General features: G+C 43.3%; 1 protein-coding gene across 3 annotated transcripts in view; it reads right to left on the reverse strand.

The window, feature by feature from the left end:
• The window catches only part of HOMER2 (homer scaffold protein 2), a 101,617-nt gene that overhangs the window by 13,362 nt on the left and 69,936 nt on the right, over positions 1-18,319 (reverse strand). For all 3 annotated transcript variants that reach the window (XM_033189144.1, XM_033189146.1, XM_033189145.1), the window contains exons 3-4: positions 12,986-13,117; positions 1,782-1,874 (exon numbers count right to left, since the gene is read on the reverse strand). In XM_033189144.1, coding sequence (XP_033045035.1) covers positions 1,782-1,874; positions 12,986-13,117 — 225 coding nt within the window. The remainder of the gene's footprint in view (positions 1-1,781; positions 1,875-12,985; positions 13,118-18,319) is intronic.

The raw sequence follows: 18,319 nt of genomic DNA on the forward strand, positions 1-18,319 counted from the left end.
CGAGCCCAGGGGCTCGAGGCCAGACTGGGAAGCATAGCAAGACCCCGTCTCAAATAAATAAAACAAACTTTTGAGAGGGAGCAAATATTAAAACAAAATATAGAGAAATTCAGATATTAAACTCAAAGGTATCACTGTACTATGTGGTATTCTGAAAAAGATAGTATATTAGAAACTTTCTAGATCATGGACCATTTCAGATGCTGAATTTCACAGATCTTCAGAGATTAATCAAGTAATTAGCATACAAAATTAACGATATCACTTAGATCTTAGATTATTTAGAAAGATTCAGGAAATTTCCTGTCTACCTGCAATTGAATTCACATGCATTTCCATAGGTCCATGTGGGTATATTTTGTATGATGAGGCCAGAACAAGGTATTGGAAAGATAACTCAAGGTAGACATAGGTTCTGCCTTTGTGAAACATCCTGAGTCACCAAATCTCCTGTCCCAAGGGTCAGCCACAGCGCTAACAAACCCAGGGTCCCTCTCGGCATTCTCTTCCCTCCTCTGAGCACCGATATGTTGGGCGTACTCCCTCCTGGGGTTCAGCGATGCTGGAATTTCTCCCTTCCTGTCTTCTTTGCTGGCTCCCATTTCATAACTGGGCCTATTTCCTAGGGCTCCAGCATCTGCCCTCCTCTCTCCACTGCTTCTTTGTGCACCTGAGGCTGGAGCTACTGCCCCTGTGAGGCTGATGGTCAAGTCTAGAGCATCGATCTTGACTGCTCAAGATGCCCAGGCCTCCTGGTTCTCTTCCTGCACCCTGTCCTCATTTGCGACCCCCTCCCTGGGCTTTCCTGACCCAGCCATTCTCTCCTTCACAGTCCCCTCAACAATCTTTCTGCCCTCAGTCCCTCCGTGCCTGCCTTACCATCTGCAAGCAAGCTGACCCTCTCAGGTGATATTCAAATCAACAATCACAAAACACTTCCAGTGTCCACCAACTACCCAAGAATAATTAAACAAATAGCTAATAAATAATAAATTACCCACTAATGAAGAATTCTAGGTCTTCACAGTTTCTCCAAGCACATCCCCATGCCTCCCACGGCACGCCTCAGCTGCCACCCGGCAGACTCCCGGCTACCTTGCTAGTACATCACACTTACTCCTGCCCCTAAGTCTTCTCTCCCGACGTCTCCCTTTCCCTGGCTTTCTACATATAACCCTGTCACTAGGTCAAGACTTCCCCCACCACCACATATACTAATCTAGACATCAGGAAAGCGGGTCTGGAGAACCTGGTGTGTTCATTTCAGGTTAAAATAGGTCCTTTTCAGTCAATCATCACACTTTAGACAGACTATTCAATTCTTGGTCAAGCCAGATCTCCTCTGTTAAGACAGAACTGTTGGAATACCATCTTACACCTGACCTCTGTTAAAACCGGAGATGAACACAAGGGCTATCTGACATCAAGTCTTTCTCTTGTGGGCACAAGGTACCCTACATAGAAACTCACCTCCCAGCACAGCCAGGAGACATGCTGTCTGGCCACTGGCATTGAAACACAATGACCACAGAATGTCTCTCCGGGGCCAGGATATACATTAACTCGAATCTCATCAACCATTTTCTGTCAGAAATACAGTACCACATCCTAAAATATTCAAGAGTCTCATAAAAACATGTCACTGTGATCAGGCTAATGATTGAAAAAGCCTTCAAAATGACCTACTGTCAAAATTCCCTATTTCTGGCCAGAAGTGACAAGGAACAAAGAGTCCCCATCACCAACCCCACTGAGATCTACTTCATGGACAAATGTCTTACTTGGGAATGATCACTTGAGGTCTCGATTTTCTCCTGCGTCTTGTCTTTGGCTATCTTGGCAGCTTCTTTCACCTCCTGGAATTTCTCTGCAAACTGAACATGAAGAATAGTTATTAAGGCTTTTATTAACCTCATTCATGGCTGGTATTCAGAACCCACCTTTATTTATTTTGCATCAATTTTAGGCCCATACATTCTGTATAAATCCAGAAGAATTTTATTTGCTATTCAATGAATATAAGGATGTATATTCCAGTAAACAGCCCTGGGCAAGGTCAGATCTGAACCAATATCTAAGTTACTGAACCTAGTTTGATGACGATGTATTAAAAACAAACTAATACAAAAATGGCAAATGAAATTTGGCTATACCACAAAAGAAATCCATGGAAAACTTCACAATCCATACTGAAAAGATCCAAAACCTTTTAATGTCATTTTTCTCTAGACGAATACTAAGTATTTACATATGAAATGTCTTGATGCTTACAGTTTAAAGTACTTCAACAATAAAAGAGATGAAGATATGTGATAAAATGTTAACAACTGTTAAATCTAGGTCATGTGTATATGGGTGTTCATTATACTATGCCCTCTACTTTTCATTAATATCTTAATAGTTCCATAATAAAACAATTCTTCAAGTCCTGGGACAATCATATCACTCCCTAGCTTATTGTCACTGACAAGGTGGCCAATTTTAATTAGCAAATTCATTGTTTGAACAGAGAACAGCCTGTGATAGTGCTAGTATGTATTACAAAGTAAGAGCCAAATATGGTTGCAGACAAAACAAAACTAGCAAGTCGCAAGGCTACCAACAATTCTGCAGGTTTTATTGAGAACCCATTTATTTCTGAGCGCAGGCTATCCTCTGAGTATCTTCACAATGCCGACAACAGTGGTCTGCTTTAGGAAACCTTGCTAGATAACAGATGTAGGTGAACCCACACCCTATGGTAAGCAGAAAAAGTCAGTCTTTCTGTTCTGGCCTGTGTTGCAGGCCCTGTCAATAAAGCCACAGCTGGGGAGGCTTCCTATTTAACTATTGCATCGCTGGCAGAGGAAAATCACATTACCTGTTGCTTAAAATGTGAGGTCCAGCAGGGATGAACAAAGCCTCCCTCACCTTTTCTTTTTGGGGACCTCTTAAGGAAAAACATCATTATCATGAACTCCTTTGTGGCAGGGTCTACATCTTTCCTCTTTGCACCTTCCTCCCATACCTGGTAGAAAGCAGGGATGTACAAATAAGTTTGTTCAGTGAATGAACAAGTTCTAGGCTTGCACAGCCCTGCACACTTTAGGAAAAAAAAAAAAAATCATATAAAAGACTTGGTCCTGTCTTCAAAGGAGCTCCAAGTCTATCTAACAAAAAGATTTTGTTTACATTCAAACAGGTGAGAATTAAAGAGAAAATTTCAGACAATAAGCTTAAAATACAATGAGGTAGGATAAGCCCTATGATATGGTTTGGCTGTGTCCCCAAGCTTTGGCAGGATTCCCATGCTGTGTGCAGTTTACACACTTGATGACCTGCGTCCCAGCTGCTCCAGCTGTGACTAGGAGGGGTCAACGGACAGCTTGGGCCATGGCTTCAAAGGTGCAAGCCCAAAGCCTTGACAGCTTCCACGTGGTGTTGGGCCTGTAGGTGCACGGAAGTCAAGAATTGAGGTTTGCTAACCTCTGCCTATTTCACAGGATGTAAGGAAACGTCTGGATGTCCAGGCAGAAGTTTGCTGCAGGGGCGGGACTCTCATGGAGAACCTCTGCTAGGGCAGTGCAGAAGGGAAATGTGCGGTCAAAGCCACCCCCAGAGTCCCCACTGGGGCACTGCCTAGTGGGGCTGTGATAAGAGGGCCACTGTTCTCCAGACCCCAGAATGGTAGATCAACCAACAGTTTGCACCATGCGCCTGGATAAAGCCACAAACACTCAATGCCAGCCCATGAAAGCAGCCAGGAGAGAGGCTGTACCCTGCAAAGCCACAGGGGCAGAGCTGCCCAAGACTGTGGGAGCTCACCTCTTTCATCAGCATGACCTGGATGTGAGACACGGAGTCAAAGGAGACCATTTTGGAACTTTAAGATTTGACTGCCCTGATGGATTTTGGACTTGCATGGGGCCTGTAGCCCCTTTGTTTTGGTCAATTTCTCCCATTTGGAGCAGGTGTATTTACCCAATGCCTGTACCCCCATTGTACCTAGGAAGTAACTTGTTATTTATTTTACTGGCTCATAGGCAGAAGGGACTTGCCTTGTCTCAGATGAGACTGGACTGTGGACTTCTGAGTTAATGCTGAAATGAGTTAAGACCTTGGGGGACTGTTGGGAAGGCATGACTGGTTTTGCAATGTGATGACATGAGATTTGGGGGGGAATTGAAAGATATGGTTTGGCTCTGTGTCCCCGCCCAAATCTCATCTTGAATTGTAACTCCCACAATTCCCACATGTCATGGGAAGAACCTGGTGGGAGGTAATTGAATCATCGGGGCGGGTCTCTCCTGTGCTGTTCTTATGATAGTGAATAAGTCTCAGGAGATCTGATGGTTTTAAAAATGAGTTTCCCCACATAAGCTCTCTTCTCTCAACTCCTGCCATGTGAGATGTGCCTTTCACCTTCCGCCATGATGGTGAGGCCTTCCCAGCCACGTGGAACTGTAAATCCAGTAAGTCTCTTTCTTTTGTAAATTGCCCAGTCTTGAGTATATCTTTATCAGCAGTGTGAAAATGGACTAATATATCCTATCAGATACATTTTAAATAAATAATCATTTTCAAAGGTGTGGTATTAGTAGATGCATGATGGAACAGAACAAACGGGTGAGAAATGGGCCTCACCTTTTATATAAAAAATTAGCTTATGACTAAGGGGGAATCAGAGATTAATGAGGAAGATTATTCAACATATAATTGAGATAACTTTAGTAAACTGAGAGAAATGAATTTAAATCCCACAAACCTGTAGCATGATAAATTACTGATGAGTTAAAGGGGCAAGAAAAATAAAATAAAACTTCAAAAAATCAGGATGCTCTTGAAGAAAAAAAAAAATCTAGATGCAAACAGAACTGAGCATGTATCAAGCTTCTGCTTGAGAGGTGGGTGGATAATTTTCTAAACTTGGAAGAAATTTCTTAAAAACCCACAAAAGTGAGACTTCACTACATAACAATTTAAAGCTTTTGAATATAAAAGGAAAAAAAAAAAAAAAACTGAACCAGAAGGAAAACAACAGCCTTGGGAAAATATCTATAGCTAGGTTAGTACAACAGAAAAAGGGCTATTTTCTTTAGTATGGCAAGAGTTTGTACAAACTGAAAAGTATGAAAAGCCCAATAGATAAATGACAAAATTCAGGAATAAAAAATGCAATAACTACTTATAGAAAAGACTATTCAGCCTTGTTGGAAATGCAAATCAAAATAATGAGGTACCATTGTTTGCCTGTGAAATGAGCAAACCATGAAGACAATTAGACTCCCTGTGCTGGCAAGGTATTTCTGGTAGTGTTGTGTACTGGTGCAGCCCCACTGAGAAACTATTTGGAAATATGTCTCGTTAGTGAAAAAAAAATCTGGATGCAAACAGAACTGAGCACGTATCAAGCTTCTGCTTGAGAGGTGGGTGGATAATTTTCTAAACTTGGAAGAAATTTCTTAAAAACCCACAAAAGTGACAGACTTCACTACATAACAATTTAAAGCTTTTGAATATAAAAGGAAAAAAAAAAAAAAAAAACTAAACCAGAAGGGAAACAACAGCCTACTGACCCAGTGATACCGCTTCTGGGAAATGATTCTGCAAAAATAATCGGGAATATGGGGGAAAAATAGGCCCTCAGTACCAAGATGTTAGTTCCAGCATTGTCTACAAATATGAACACTGGAAACAACCCAGTGGGTCCTAGGAGAATTACAGAGAGAAACTTCCTTTCAAAGCCTCCAACTAGCAGAAGTGCCAGTCATGAGAGCCACCTAGTAACTGTCCTTTGGTGAAAAATCGCCTCCCTCTAAGTCTTGCATTTTCTAATATTTCCCCCTTATTCTTAAAAAAAAAAAGCTTGTAAATTTGGAAAATACAACTTAGAAAAAATTTTTTTTTCATATGATTGTTGGCTGCATGTATGTCTTCTTTTGAAAAGTGTCTGTTCATGTCCTTTGCCCACTTTTTAATGTGTTTTGTTTTGTTGTTGTTGTAAATTTAAGTTCCTTATAGATGCTGGATATTAGACCTCTGCCAGATGCATAGTTTGCAAAAATGTTCTCCCATTCTGTAGGTTGTCTGTTTATTCTGTTGATAGTCTCTTCTGCTGCACAGAATCTCTTTAGGTTAATTAGATCCCATGTGTCACTTGTAAGTAGGAGCTAAACGATGAGAACACATGGACATATAGAGAGGAACAACACACACAGAGGCCTATTGGAGGGTGGAGGGTGGAAGGAGGAAGATGATCTGGAAAAATACATATTTTTTAACTTTTAAGTTACATAAGTTACATATATAACTTATTTATTTTATATATATATATTTTTTTTTTTTTTTTTTTTCCTTTTGAGACTGAATCTTGCTCTATCGCCCAGGCTGGAGTGCAGTGGCGCAATCTCGGCTAACTGCAACCTCCACTTCCCGGGCTCAGGTGATTCTCCTGCCTCAGCCTCCTACTGAGTAGCTGAGATTACAGGCATGCCCCACCACGCCCGGCTGATTTTGTATTTTTAGTAGAGACAGGGCTTCGCCATGTTGGCCAGGCTAGTCTCAACTCCTGACCTCAGGTGATTCGCCTGTCTTGGCCTCCCAAAGTGCTGGGATTACAGGCATGAGCCACTGTGCCCAGCTATATATATATATATATTTAGACCTACGGTCCCATTGAGGTAGGAGGCAGGACTTAACTCTGGACCAGACTAAAGACTAGCTAATGTGCTCACCAGAGCCATGACAGTTTACCCATTCCCCGGCAATGACCTAGAAGTTACCACCCTTTTTTTGGAAATGTTTGAATAACCTGCCCCTTAATTTGCAAGTAATTAAAAGTAGGTAAAAATGTGACCACAGAACTGCCCCATAGCTGCTAGTCTCGACACACTGCCTACAGGGTAGCCCTGCTCTGCAGGAGCAGCCACAGAGCTGTAACACTACCACCTCAATAAAACTATTTTCTTCTACCACCAACTCACCCCTCAGTTCCCTCCTGGGCAAAGCCAAGAACCTTCCCAGGTGGAGCCCCAGTTTATGAGCTCCCCTGGCCTGTAACACCATCATCCAAGATAAGAACCACATAACCTTCTGGTATATTTCTGTCTGTATTTCTTTTAAAACAGATTATATATGTCATTTTATGGCCTCTTTTGAAATAAACAATACGATAATAATACTTCCATGAAATTATATGATCTTCTACTACACCTTTTTTTTTTTTGAGACAGAGTCTCACTCTGTCGCCCAGGCTGGAGTGCAGTGGCGTGATCTTGTTCACTGCAACTTCTGCCTCCCCGGTTCAAGTGATCCTGTTGCAGCCTCCTGAGTAACTGGGATTACAGGTGCCTGCCACCCACACCTGGCTAATTTTTGTATTTTTAGTGGAGACAGGGTTTCACAATGTTGGCCAGGCTGGTCTCGAACTATTGACCTCAGGTGATCCACCTGCCTCGGTCTCCCAAAGTGCTAGGATTACAGGCGTGAGCCACCACACCCAGCCTCTACTACACATCTTGATCGCTACATATTATCCTGAAGGATACACCGCAGTTTAACTAATTTCCTACTACTGGATGTTAGGGCTTTTTTTTCTGTTATAAATGAGGTTGCAATCTTTGTAGTGAAATCTTTATACCCAGTTACAATTGTTTCCTTAGAATAAATTCTTGTCAATGAAATCCATGGATCAAAGGATACTGAAACCACAAAGGTTTCCAAAATGTATTGCCAAATTCTCACATCTTCATTAAGGTCATTTTTTGGTACTTATTAAAATTGTGGTAATAATTTTAAACAAAATCATTATCATGATAGAAAATGAGACCATTACTGTTTGATTTCATTTGTGGCTTTTTTGGCCTTAGCCATTGAAGACCTGCGGCAAACACTACTGTTTGCTTATTTAAAATCTGTTTCTTTTCCCTTAGCTTAAAAGAATCTCAAGTTTTTCTGGAGCAGGAAATTTCCTAGGTGCTAGAGAATGAAAGCTAGTTTAAGCCAATCATGGAAACCCGTTTCCCTGGTTTTTGGTGGGGTAGGGGAATGGGCCAGGGATCCAGTATTGACAACTGGGCCCAAGAAATCTGCCAGGGGGGTTGCTGTGGTACCAGCCTCTTCCTCCTCCCTCTCGCCAAGAATGCAGGTGTGACGGGTAGAGCTTGAAACGTCATCTTATCACCATAAAGGAAAGGCCAATAAAAGAAAAAAGAAACAAATGAAATCCATGCAGATCCGTCAGACCCAACATCATGGAGCCACTGTACCAGCAACCACCTGCCTCAGGACTTCTCCTTCACATGAGAAGAAATTACCCCATGTATTTAAGCACTGTGATTAGGTTACCTGTTACTTGCAGCCAAAAGCATTCTACCTAAAACATGTCAAAATAATTATTAATATCCTCCTTTTTAAAAATTAGCTGTTAAATCAGGACCCAGAAAGGAAGGAGATAAAACAATGTTCTTACAATGACACTGAGTAAATAAAGTGACTATACGGGGACAAATTTGAATTACAGATGAAATCACTGAAATGGGTCAAAAGTAAATGCCATGCATGTATCAGGGTTTGGCCAGATCAACCACAGTGCACTGGCAACACCATCCTGGGTCGCTCCCCGTTAAGGGCAGAATGTGTTTCCTTCTGTCTGTAACGAATAAGATGGAACCAAATTTAGAACAGTGACAACTCGAGGTCAAATGTCACAAAGAATCTAAACTTTAACCTCTGGCTCATTCTTATATTTGTTCCTCCTTCTGTCTCCTTTCATAAGCTCTTCCTTTTATCAGAATATGCAAGTCCCTTTTCAATTTCCTTCAGTAGGCTGGGGTTTTATGTCCTCTCCAGTGGATGGACAGACGAGTCCCAGTTTACTTCTGAGAAAACACAGCTTCTACTATTTTTGGACAGCCTATCTAAAGAGCAGAAAATTGCCCTGTAATAATACTTTTTGGACTGTGGTTGGGAAATAGTCCTTATAATGGAGCAGTTAAGACCAAGGCATCTATTTTCTTTCTGGGGGGTAGAGAGGGAACTATATATAAAGTGTTCTTAGATGAAAATGTCCACACTGGTGTTCTTTTCTCTAGCCTAGTTATAGTGCTTGATTACCATTCCCCTACAGGGCTGTGGGTGGTTGCTCTGGGAAGTCAGGAATACTCAGCCTGGCTGTCCCCTCAGCACACACCTTGGGAGCCCTCAAGGCCAAGTTCCTCTGTGCTAGCTAACTGTCACTTGTTGAGATGGCCAGACTCACTTCATGATAATTTATCAGTGTGTGGTTAATCGTTTCTTTCAGAGAGCAGGGGAAGAAGTTGATTTGAAACGTTTGGACAAAGGGGTTATCTGAAGGCTTCCTTGACAAGTGTTTGTGATGATGGAGGTTGTGGGCACAGAGCAGAACTCTAGCACTGCACCAGAGGCTGAGTGGCTTGGGAGGACAGTGCACTCCGCCTTAATGATAGGACATTTTCTTCTGTCTGGGAAAAATTAGGGGTGGCCATCCTTGGAAGCCAGCACAGCTCAAGGTCTCTTCAGTTCGCAGAGGCACAGAGCATTTAACTTGGACAATGTGTTCTGGTTTTCGTTTGGAGTTCTCTCTGCTGTCGATTCTTTTCATAGAAACCTTCCCCCTTTCTACCTAGCTGCTTGGGTTCCTTTAAAGATTGAAGAAATTGTTTCAGGCAGCTGTAAGTGATTCTCTCAAACCATCCTTGGCTTCAGGGAAGAACTCCCAGCCCTGGGAGGGATCAGGAGCATATGACCAGGACGGGCCTCCCAGGGACCACGTCTCGGACAGAAGCTCCCAAGCCTAGTTGTCTGGATATGAGGCAGGTGTGGGAAGGGGCCACTTGGCTGAGGGGGAGGGGGTTCCCAACACACCCTTCCTCACCAAGCACCACTTCAGGAGGGAAAGCACACACCCTCACTCCCCGCTCAGACAAAGGTTCCAGCTAATTATTCTTTCAACAAGTCACCATCACATTTGCTTCTGCTTTAAACAAATTCTCTCTGCTCCTCACGGCACCTGTTCCTGTTCATCTTCCCCGTTTCAGAAAACAGCCTCACTACCCACCATCCCTCATCACCCCAGAATCTCTTCTTCCTCTTCCATTCACCCAGTTTTGGCAATATTTGTGCCTCGGTCTTTTTTAAATTTCTCCAACTCTTAACCCTTCATCAGCTCTACCCTGGACTAAAACAATCTAATCTGACTTGCTGCCAGAAAAAATTCTACCTAAAATGCAAATCTGATCATTTTCCTTCTTGACTTAAAATCCTTCTCAGGCCATAGGACAAAGTCCAGAAGCTCTGGCATCACCAATAAAGCCTTCCAAGACTGGACCTTAGCAGCCTTACCCACCCTGAAAATCCTGGACACTCCATCAACAGTAAACTCTCCACAGCTTCCCTCACACACCTCAGTGCCACGACTTCCCTCCAGTTGGCGGGCAGACGATGGAAAAGGGAAATCCTCCCTGTGGACAAACCCTGGAACATCTCATGGTGCCACACGCACAGCAGAGGTGGCCTGGATGTGACAGCTCGGCGGGAATGGTTAAGGCCTAGCTGCATGAGGAGGAATCGGGAAGAAACAAGGGGACAAAGAGGTTTGAGAAACAGCAATATCAATGGGTCCAAATGGAACCAGAGCCTGAAAATACTCATACTCCACATGCATGCTCTTCAGAGGCCTTTACAGCAAAAGAGAATATTTCAAACTAGGCGGCAGGAAGGGCTGTTCTATGGATACCCAGTCATTCACTTTCTCCAGGCAGCCTGGTACTTCCTCAAAAGACTTAAGGACACACTGGCCATGGTGCCAGGGGAAAGGGCACCAAATGGCCTTGAAAACACATACTCCTGCTCTCCATGGCCACCCTGACTCCTGGGCCTGCTGAGTATCCTACTGCCAACATAGTGACCCGTGCCAAGCATCACACCTCTAGGTACCACGCAGCTCCCTGCTGAAGGCTGATTCCACTGGGCCCCTTCTTCCAGGGGAAGAGTGATTTATCACCAGAATAGACACTGTGGACTGCCATGCCTCTGCCAGCCATACCAGCCAAAGATTTACCCAATACTTTCTATCCCACATGACACTGCTTCAAACCAAGTGAGGCTGCAGAGACCTCACTTCTCTGCACATGAAGGTAAGCAAGAGTCTAGTTGCCATAGGATTCTCAGCTCCTCCCAGGTACCTTATCAGCCAGAAGTGGCAGGCCTTGCAGAACTGTGCTGCACTCGTGCCTGCTGAACATCCTGGGCTTGTGTGCTGTAATCCTGGAACTGAGGGATTGTGGACGGAGAGGACGTCTCCCATAACTATCTGCAATGACCTGCCCTTGAGATTTTTGCCTTTTGCCCATGTTTCCAGGCCCTGGTGATCTGGAAGTTTTACCACCCAGGAAAGAATGCTTCTGTGAGAGGGTGGCACAAGGGTGGATGCTCAGAGTGCCACCAGGTCATTTTGGGCTTCTCAGGCTTCTAAGGAAACAGAGTCCTCATGGAAGTACCTTGGGATGCAGAGGAGGACAGTCTGTGGGGTATCCCCACTGGGGAGCTCATTTGTGACTGGGTATCTGATGGCTGGATCTGTGCGCTAGGGACCTCCTTGGAAGTGTGTGTGTGCGCACACATATGTGAGTATACACATACATGCACACACACTGGACAAAGGAAGGGGACAAGTTAGTAGGCTCCTGCTGTGGGGGGCTTCCTGACTCACCCTAATTTCCCACTCTTTGAAAACTGTCTTCAATACACACAAGTAACCCAAGCAGCCAAATGTGTTCTAGGCAACTCTGTCAATTCCCCAAGAATCTGGAAATTTGTGAAGCCCTGGAACAAGGGCCACATCTCTGTATCCTCAGTGCCGAGCATGGTGTCAGCAGAGCAGAGGCTGGGTCAGCACTTGTCCAGTCGGTTAGATGTTCACAGCAAGGGTCTAGAGAAAAACAACTCCTAGAGCCAAGCTGCCGGAAGCAAGTCTGGCTCTGGCCCTTTCCTGGATTTGCAACTCTCCTCTGCACTCCTTGAGAGACTCCAACATTCTTCCAATAAATTTCTTTGATTTGTAAACTAGTCAGTCTTACCTTAAACCAAAATATTCTCAATACTTACAAAGGACTCTTCTACCACCCTAAAAGGAAATGTAGTCTCTAAAACAGGCTCTCAGCCCCTTTAAACTGCTGAGTGAGGCCTCTCAGAGGCGATCAGTTTATTCCCTCAGTTCTTGGGGTTCTTCAAGGCTGTGGTCAGCCATGATCTGCTCCTCAACACCTTTCTAACCATCCAAGGAGTATGTCCCAGGCCCCTTGGAGAAGTGACTTGGAGCTATGAATCCTCTCCCTAGAAAAAAAGCAACATACACACACCACTGTGTAGCATTTTAAGGGACATGGGGAGTCCAGGCTAAGAGCTTCCATTATGCATCACCTTACTCCCCAAGGGCTCCAACCACAGAGTCACTGACATTGACAGCTGTCAGAGACAAAGTGTGCCTTACTTCAAAAGGGGTAACATGCTTATTTCATCAAGATGCATTCTTGGCAGCAGGAACACAGTCTCTTCCTTGGAAGTCCTATAGTAACAACCCTCCAATAACTGTGACCTCACACAGGAAGGTCACCTAATCCTCAGAGTCCTGAAAACCTAATGGATCTGGTTTTGGCACACAAGCCAGTGCTCAGTCTGTATGCTGATACCGCTGGGCACAGGGAGCAGTGGCTGACACCTGGAGGGGAGGATGGACTGGCCACACTGCAACTTCAGGCCCCAAAGCAGCATTTGTTAGATACGAATTTCCCTTCCCCAGATGACTTCAATGAACCTGGTATTTCAAAAGGGCCCCTGTTTTGGTAGCCCCGTGATGCCAGAAGGAGTGAAACCAAAGACCAGAAAGGAATCCTGCTCACCAAGGGCACATCCCTCGGTGGGCAATCACTGAATGAGAATGGCATCTGATGCGGGACTTACTGTACTGTGGATAGGACCGTGTTACCTTTGTCAGCTGCTGCTCAGAGGAAAACCCCAAACCAAACACCGTGTTGGCTCTGCTGTCGGCCCACTGCCCAAACTTCTGTGACGTTTTGGTGAAGGTCATATTCGGTGTGATTGTGCTGTTTATGATCACCTGAAGAAAAACAGCCCAAAGGGTGAAAATTTAAATGTTGAATGAGACAAAGTCATTCCTTAGAAAGTCTTCTGTTGGCAAAGCCAGTGCTTCAAGTCTGCATCCCCTGCCCTGTTAAATATGGTCCCAAGTTCTCCTGGCACAACCTATGCTGAGTCAGATACACAACCATGAAAAGGGGCAACTTCAGAGACTTAACAGTCAGTCTAAAATAAGATCCTACATGTTATCCGTGGGAGAAAGTCTCTCCTAAGCAAATAATAGTTTCCCAAACTGCTATTTATTTACCCAAAGCTGCCATGCATCAGAGTGCCCTTAATGGCTATGTTCCACATTCTCTGAAGAACTGCACTATGTCGCTTTATGAGTCACCTGGAGCCCCAGTGTCCAACTCAAACAATTGAAAATCTCTATAAGCAATTGAGGCCTGCTGCTTCCCAACAGGCAGGAGCAGGTACAGTCCAATTAGGATAATTTGTAGAGGGTTAATTGACAAAGAAACTAATTATACAGGTGTGAGTGGGATACAGGGAAACTGTAAGGATGGTGCAGCAGCCTGGTGCTAGCTGTCACCACTCCTTGGCCTAAAAGAATAAGGGGATGGAGTGGCTATAGACCCTGGAAGGGGGAGGGGTCACGTAGAGCAAGCTACCTTGAAAAGAGAGGTTACCTTCTGTTGGGGGACACAGTCAGCACATGGTGACCTCACAGGAGTGGGAAACTGGGGGAGCAAACACTCTCGCCTCTCCCTTTGATCTCCAGTTGCCATTGGACAAACCCAGCTAGAAGCTAGAGGGCGTGGGAGCCCACTGATGTCTGCAAGTTAGCCCCTCAGGGACCAGAGCAGTGTCAAGAAGGGTAGAGGATGAATCTGAGGTGGAAGGGTAAAAAAATAATATCTAGCACATGGTACATTTATTCATTCAAACATTTATTGAACATTTACTATACACCAGACACTCTGCCAATCAAAGATATAAAGATGAATGAGTCAAGGTTCCTGGTCTTTCAATGGCAAGTAGTCAGGAAGAGGGCAGAGACATCAAACAATTGATAAGGGTTATAAAGTATCAACAATGGCTTACTTAAGTAGAAATCACTGGAAGCCCTAAGACTCTAAGAAACACTCAGGAAAAATACTCTTGGAAATAAAGGATTACTAGGTGTCTACATAAGGGCAGGGTGGCAGTAACCACTGGCTGCTTCCTCATCAGATGATCTGAGCAGAGAATAAGAGGAATATAAGTAAATACTCTAAAGAGTGAACCTACCAGCAATTTTACTTACTAAGGTTGTTTATTCTCAATGGTCAACTCAGAACACTTTCCTTGTAACTGATAAAACAGAGAAGAGAAAAAAGTTTGAATGGCATAGCCCTTGCTTTCCATGGTAGGAACCTGAGTCTACTATTTTGCTAAAGGACAGACCTTCCAGATACAAACCCTTGCCTTAACTAAAGGGATCTAGACAGTAAGTGACAGCTGTCACTAGTAGTAGAAGTATCATTGCTATTGCTATATCTACGTTTATCTATCTATTAGACTATTGAGTTTGCTGATAAGCCACTGGCTCAAGAGAAAACCTTGGCTTAGGTGGTAAAATAATTTTTAGAATACTAACAACAGCAATTATTATTTGTTGAACACTTATTGAGTGCCTGATTTACATCAGTTCACTTAAACCTTACAACAAGCCTATGCATATGACTATTCCTTCATTTCACAGAACTAACTGAGATTTGGGAAAGTTTTTTGTTTGTTTGTTTGTTTGACTTTTTTGAGACGGTTTTGCTCTGTCGCCCAGGCTGGAGTGCAATGGCATGATCAAGGATCACTGCAACCTCTGCCTCCTAAATTCAAGCGATTCTCCTGCCTCAGCCTCCTGAGTAGCTGGTATTACAGGCGCCCGCCACCACGCCCAGCTAATTTTTGTATTTTTAGTAGAGGAGGGGCTTCATCATGTTGGCCAGGCTGTTCTCAAAACTCCTGACCTCAGCTGATCCGCCCACCTCGGCCTCCCAAAGTGCTGAGATTACAGGCATGAGCCACCGCACCCAGCCGAGATTTGGGAAAGGTTAAACTAACTTGCTTAAGGTAACACATTAAAGCTGGCCAGCAGGAGACTCTAGAGATAAAAACCCAGTTGTCTGACTCCAAAACTTGTCCAATAAACTTCTATATCATGTTGCTTCTCATTTTATACACAATGAAGGTAACAAACATTACTGCCTCTCTTCTTTTCCCCATCTATGAAGTACTGGTGTCCATGTGCTATGGTCCAGGTGACTTTCTCCTTTCCTTATAATAACCCTTCCATAATGCCAGTGGCCATGTGAGTTAGGATATTTTACCAAATGTTTTCCATTTGGAAAACTGAATGCAACATGAGAAGTCAAGAAATCTGCCTGCTGTCACTGGACACTATCAAGAGATGGGGGCAGGGGAGCAGGGTGTGGAAAATGCAGATCTAAACTACTGGCAAGTGTAGGGCAAAGTTATGGGACCTTGGAGGGTGGTGGGATTCTGGCTCAGCCCCAAGCAGGGCAGATATAGTGGAACCAAGGCAGACCTAAGGAAGGTGTGTGGTTGGGAGCTGGATCAGAATGGATCACATGACCCCCGAAAGCCAACTCTGGTCATCTCTCAATTACCAGAATCCTGGGAGGACAAAGCAATGACTACATCCATTCAGAAACTGGATTCATTTTAAATCTTGCTGCTACCTCACTGCAGGCCTATGCCCCTAGGTCAGTCACCACACCCCAAGTCCCCTTGAAAAGCAGTGGGAAGAGGCGGGCCAAAGTACAGGACATGGCTCTTAAGCTCACCCAAACAGGCTGTCCCAGAGGCAGTCAAGCTGGAATAACAATGGTGATATCCCCTGCTATTTCTTTAAAACTTAGTTTCTAGGGCACTTGTTCACAGTCTTTAATCCCCATTTTTTTTAGATGGCGAAACTGAGGCTGAACAAGGTCAAGTGATTTGTTCAAGGTTATAAAACAAATAAGTGGCTAAAAAGAATATAATGTATGTCTTACTTACAAAGCAACAATGGACTGATTTCAAGAGCTAAGTCTATTTATGATGGCTGGAGGTTCATTCAGCTTCTTAAATCTGTAGACTCGTCAGTTTTTAGAAAATTCTCATTCTCTCCATGAATATTGCTTCCGCTCTATTCTCTCTCCTTGCTTCTACTTTGGGACTCCAATTACAGACCTGCTAGGCTTTTTGAGTGTGTCCAACATTTCTCTTTGAGATAGGGTCTTGCTCTGTTGCCCAGGATAGAGTGAAGTGGCACAAAAATGGCTCACTGCAGCCTCAACCTCCTGGGCTAAAGTGATCCCCCCCGTCTCAACCTTCCAAGTAGCTGGGATTACAGGTGTGCAACACCATGCCCGGCTAATTTTTGTAATTTTTGTACAGATGGAGTTTTGCCATGTTGCCCTGGCTGTTCTCAAACTCCTGGGCTCGACCAATCCATCTGCCTCAGCCTTCCGAAATGCTGGGATTATAGACAGGAGCCACCATGCTGGCCATGCCCAATATTTTTTACACTCATCAATTATTTTTTCCCTGATTCTTGGTTCTCTCTGATTCTATTTGGGTATTTTCTATTAATCTGCTTTCCAGGTCACTAATCCTGGTCACTGATGTATCCAATCTGCTGTTAAGTCTATCCATTGTTATCTTAATTTCAGATATTGTTATTTTTTAGTTCTAGAATGTCCATTTGTTTCTTTCAAAAAAAAATTCTAAGTCTCTGGGAATATTCTCCTTCCTTTCATCTATTTTGTCCACATTCCCTCTGTTTCCTTGAATATATTAATCATAGTTTGCAGGCTCATGACTGTAATCCCAGCACTTTGGGAGGCAAAGGCAGGTGGATTGCTTGAGCCCATGAGTTTGACACCAGCCTGGACAACATAGCAAAACCCCATCTCAACTAAAAATACAAAAATTAGCAGGGCATGGTGGTGTGCACCTATAGTCCCAGTTACTCAGGGGGCTGAGGCAGGAGGATCACCTGGGGCTTGGGAGGTCAAGGCTGCAGTGAGCCATGATCACGTCACTGTACTCCAGCCTGGGTGACAAAAGTGAGACGCTACCTCAAAAAAGAAAGAAAAGAAAAGAAAGAGAAAGAAAGAAAATAAAAAATCATAGTTTGCAATAGCATTATGTCTTTAAAAACAAAACCATGTGCATACCTTAATTTTAAAATATTTTGTTGCTAAAAAATGCTAAGGATCATCTGAACCTTCAGCAAGTTATAATCTTTTTGCTGATGAAGGGACTTGTGTCGATCCTGATGGTTGCTGACTTATCAGAGTGGTGGTTGCTGAAGGGTGGAGTCATTGTGTCAATTTCTTAAAATAAGACAATAATATTGGCTGCATTGGTTGATTTTTCCTTTCACAAAAGATTTCTCTGTAGCATGCAATGCTGCTTGACAGCATTTTATCTACAGTAGAACTTGCAAAAACAATATCCACTACCAACAGAATGGATAAACACACTGTAGTATTTCCATATAAAGAAATACTAATCCAGCAGGAAAATTAACCAAGGCTAACCAATTGATCAGCATGGATGAATCACAACAATTTAACAGTAAGTAAAAAAAAAAAAAAAAAAAAAAAAAAAAAAAAAAAGAAGTTACAAAAGAACACACACATTATGAGTCTCTAGTATGATTCTATTCATATAAAGGTCAAAAACAGGTAAAACTGAGTAACAGATTATTTAGGACAGGGGTCAGCAAACTATAACCCTCAGGCCAAATCTAGCCTAGGGTCTATTTTTGTAATTAAAGTTTTATTGGAAGACAGCCATGCCCATTCATTTACATATTGGTCTATGGCTGTTTTCTGGCTACAAAAGAGTCAAATATCTGCAGCAGAGACTGTACAACCTGAATACAAAACTTTTTTAAAAAATTACTCTCTGGCCCTTAAAGAAAAAGTTTGCCAACTTCTGGTTTAGCAATATATACATAAGTGGCAAAACTATACAGAAAAGCAAGGGAATGCTTAATACACTCTTAATAGAGAGTAGTGATCTCTTGAGGAGTGGATGGGAGAGCATCTAATTAGGAAAGGCCCATTGAAGGACTTCTGAAGTATTAATGAAAGATGTACTTCCACTGGGTGGTGGGTACATATGGGTTTGCTTTATTATTAGACATTGAATGGTGCCTATTAATACA

Source organism: Trachypithecus francoisi, unplaced genomic scaffold (genome assembly GCF_009764315.1).
Source record: "Trachypithecus francoisi isolate TF-2019V2 unplaced genomic scaffold, Tfra_2.0 Lachesis_group3, whole genome shotgun sequence".
NCBI lineage: Eukaryota > Metazoa > Chordata > Mammalia > Primates > Cercopithecidae > Trachypithecus > Trachypithecus francoisi.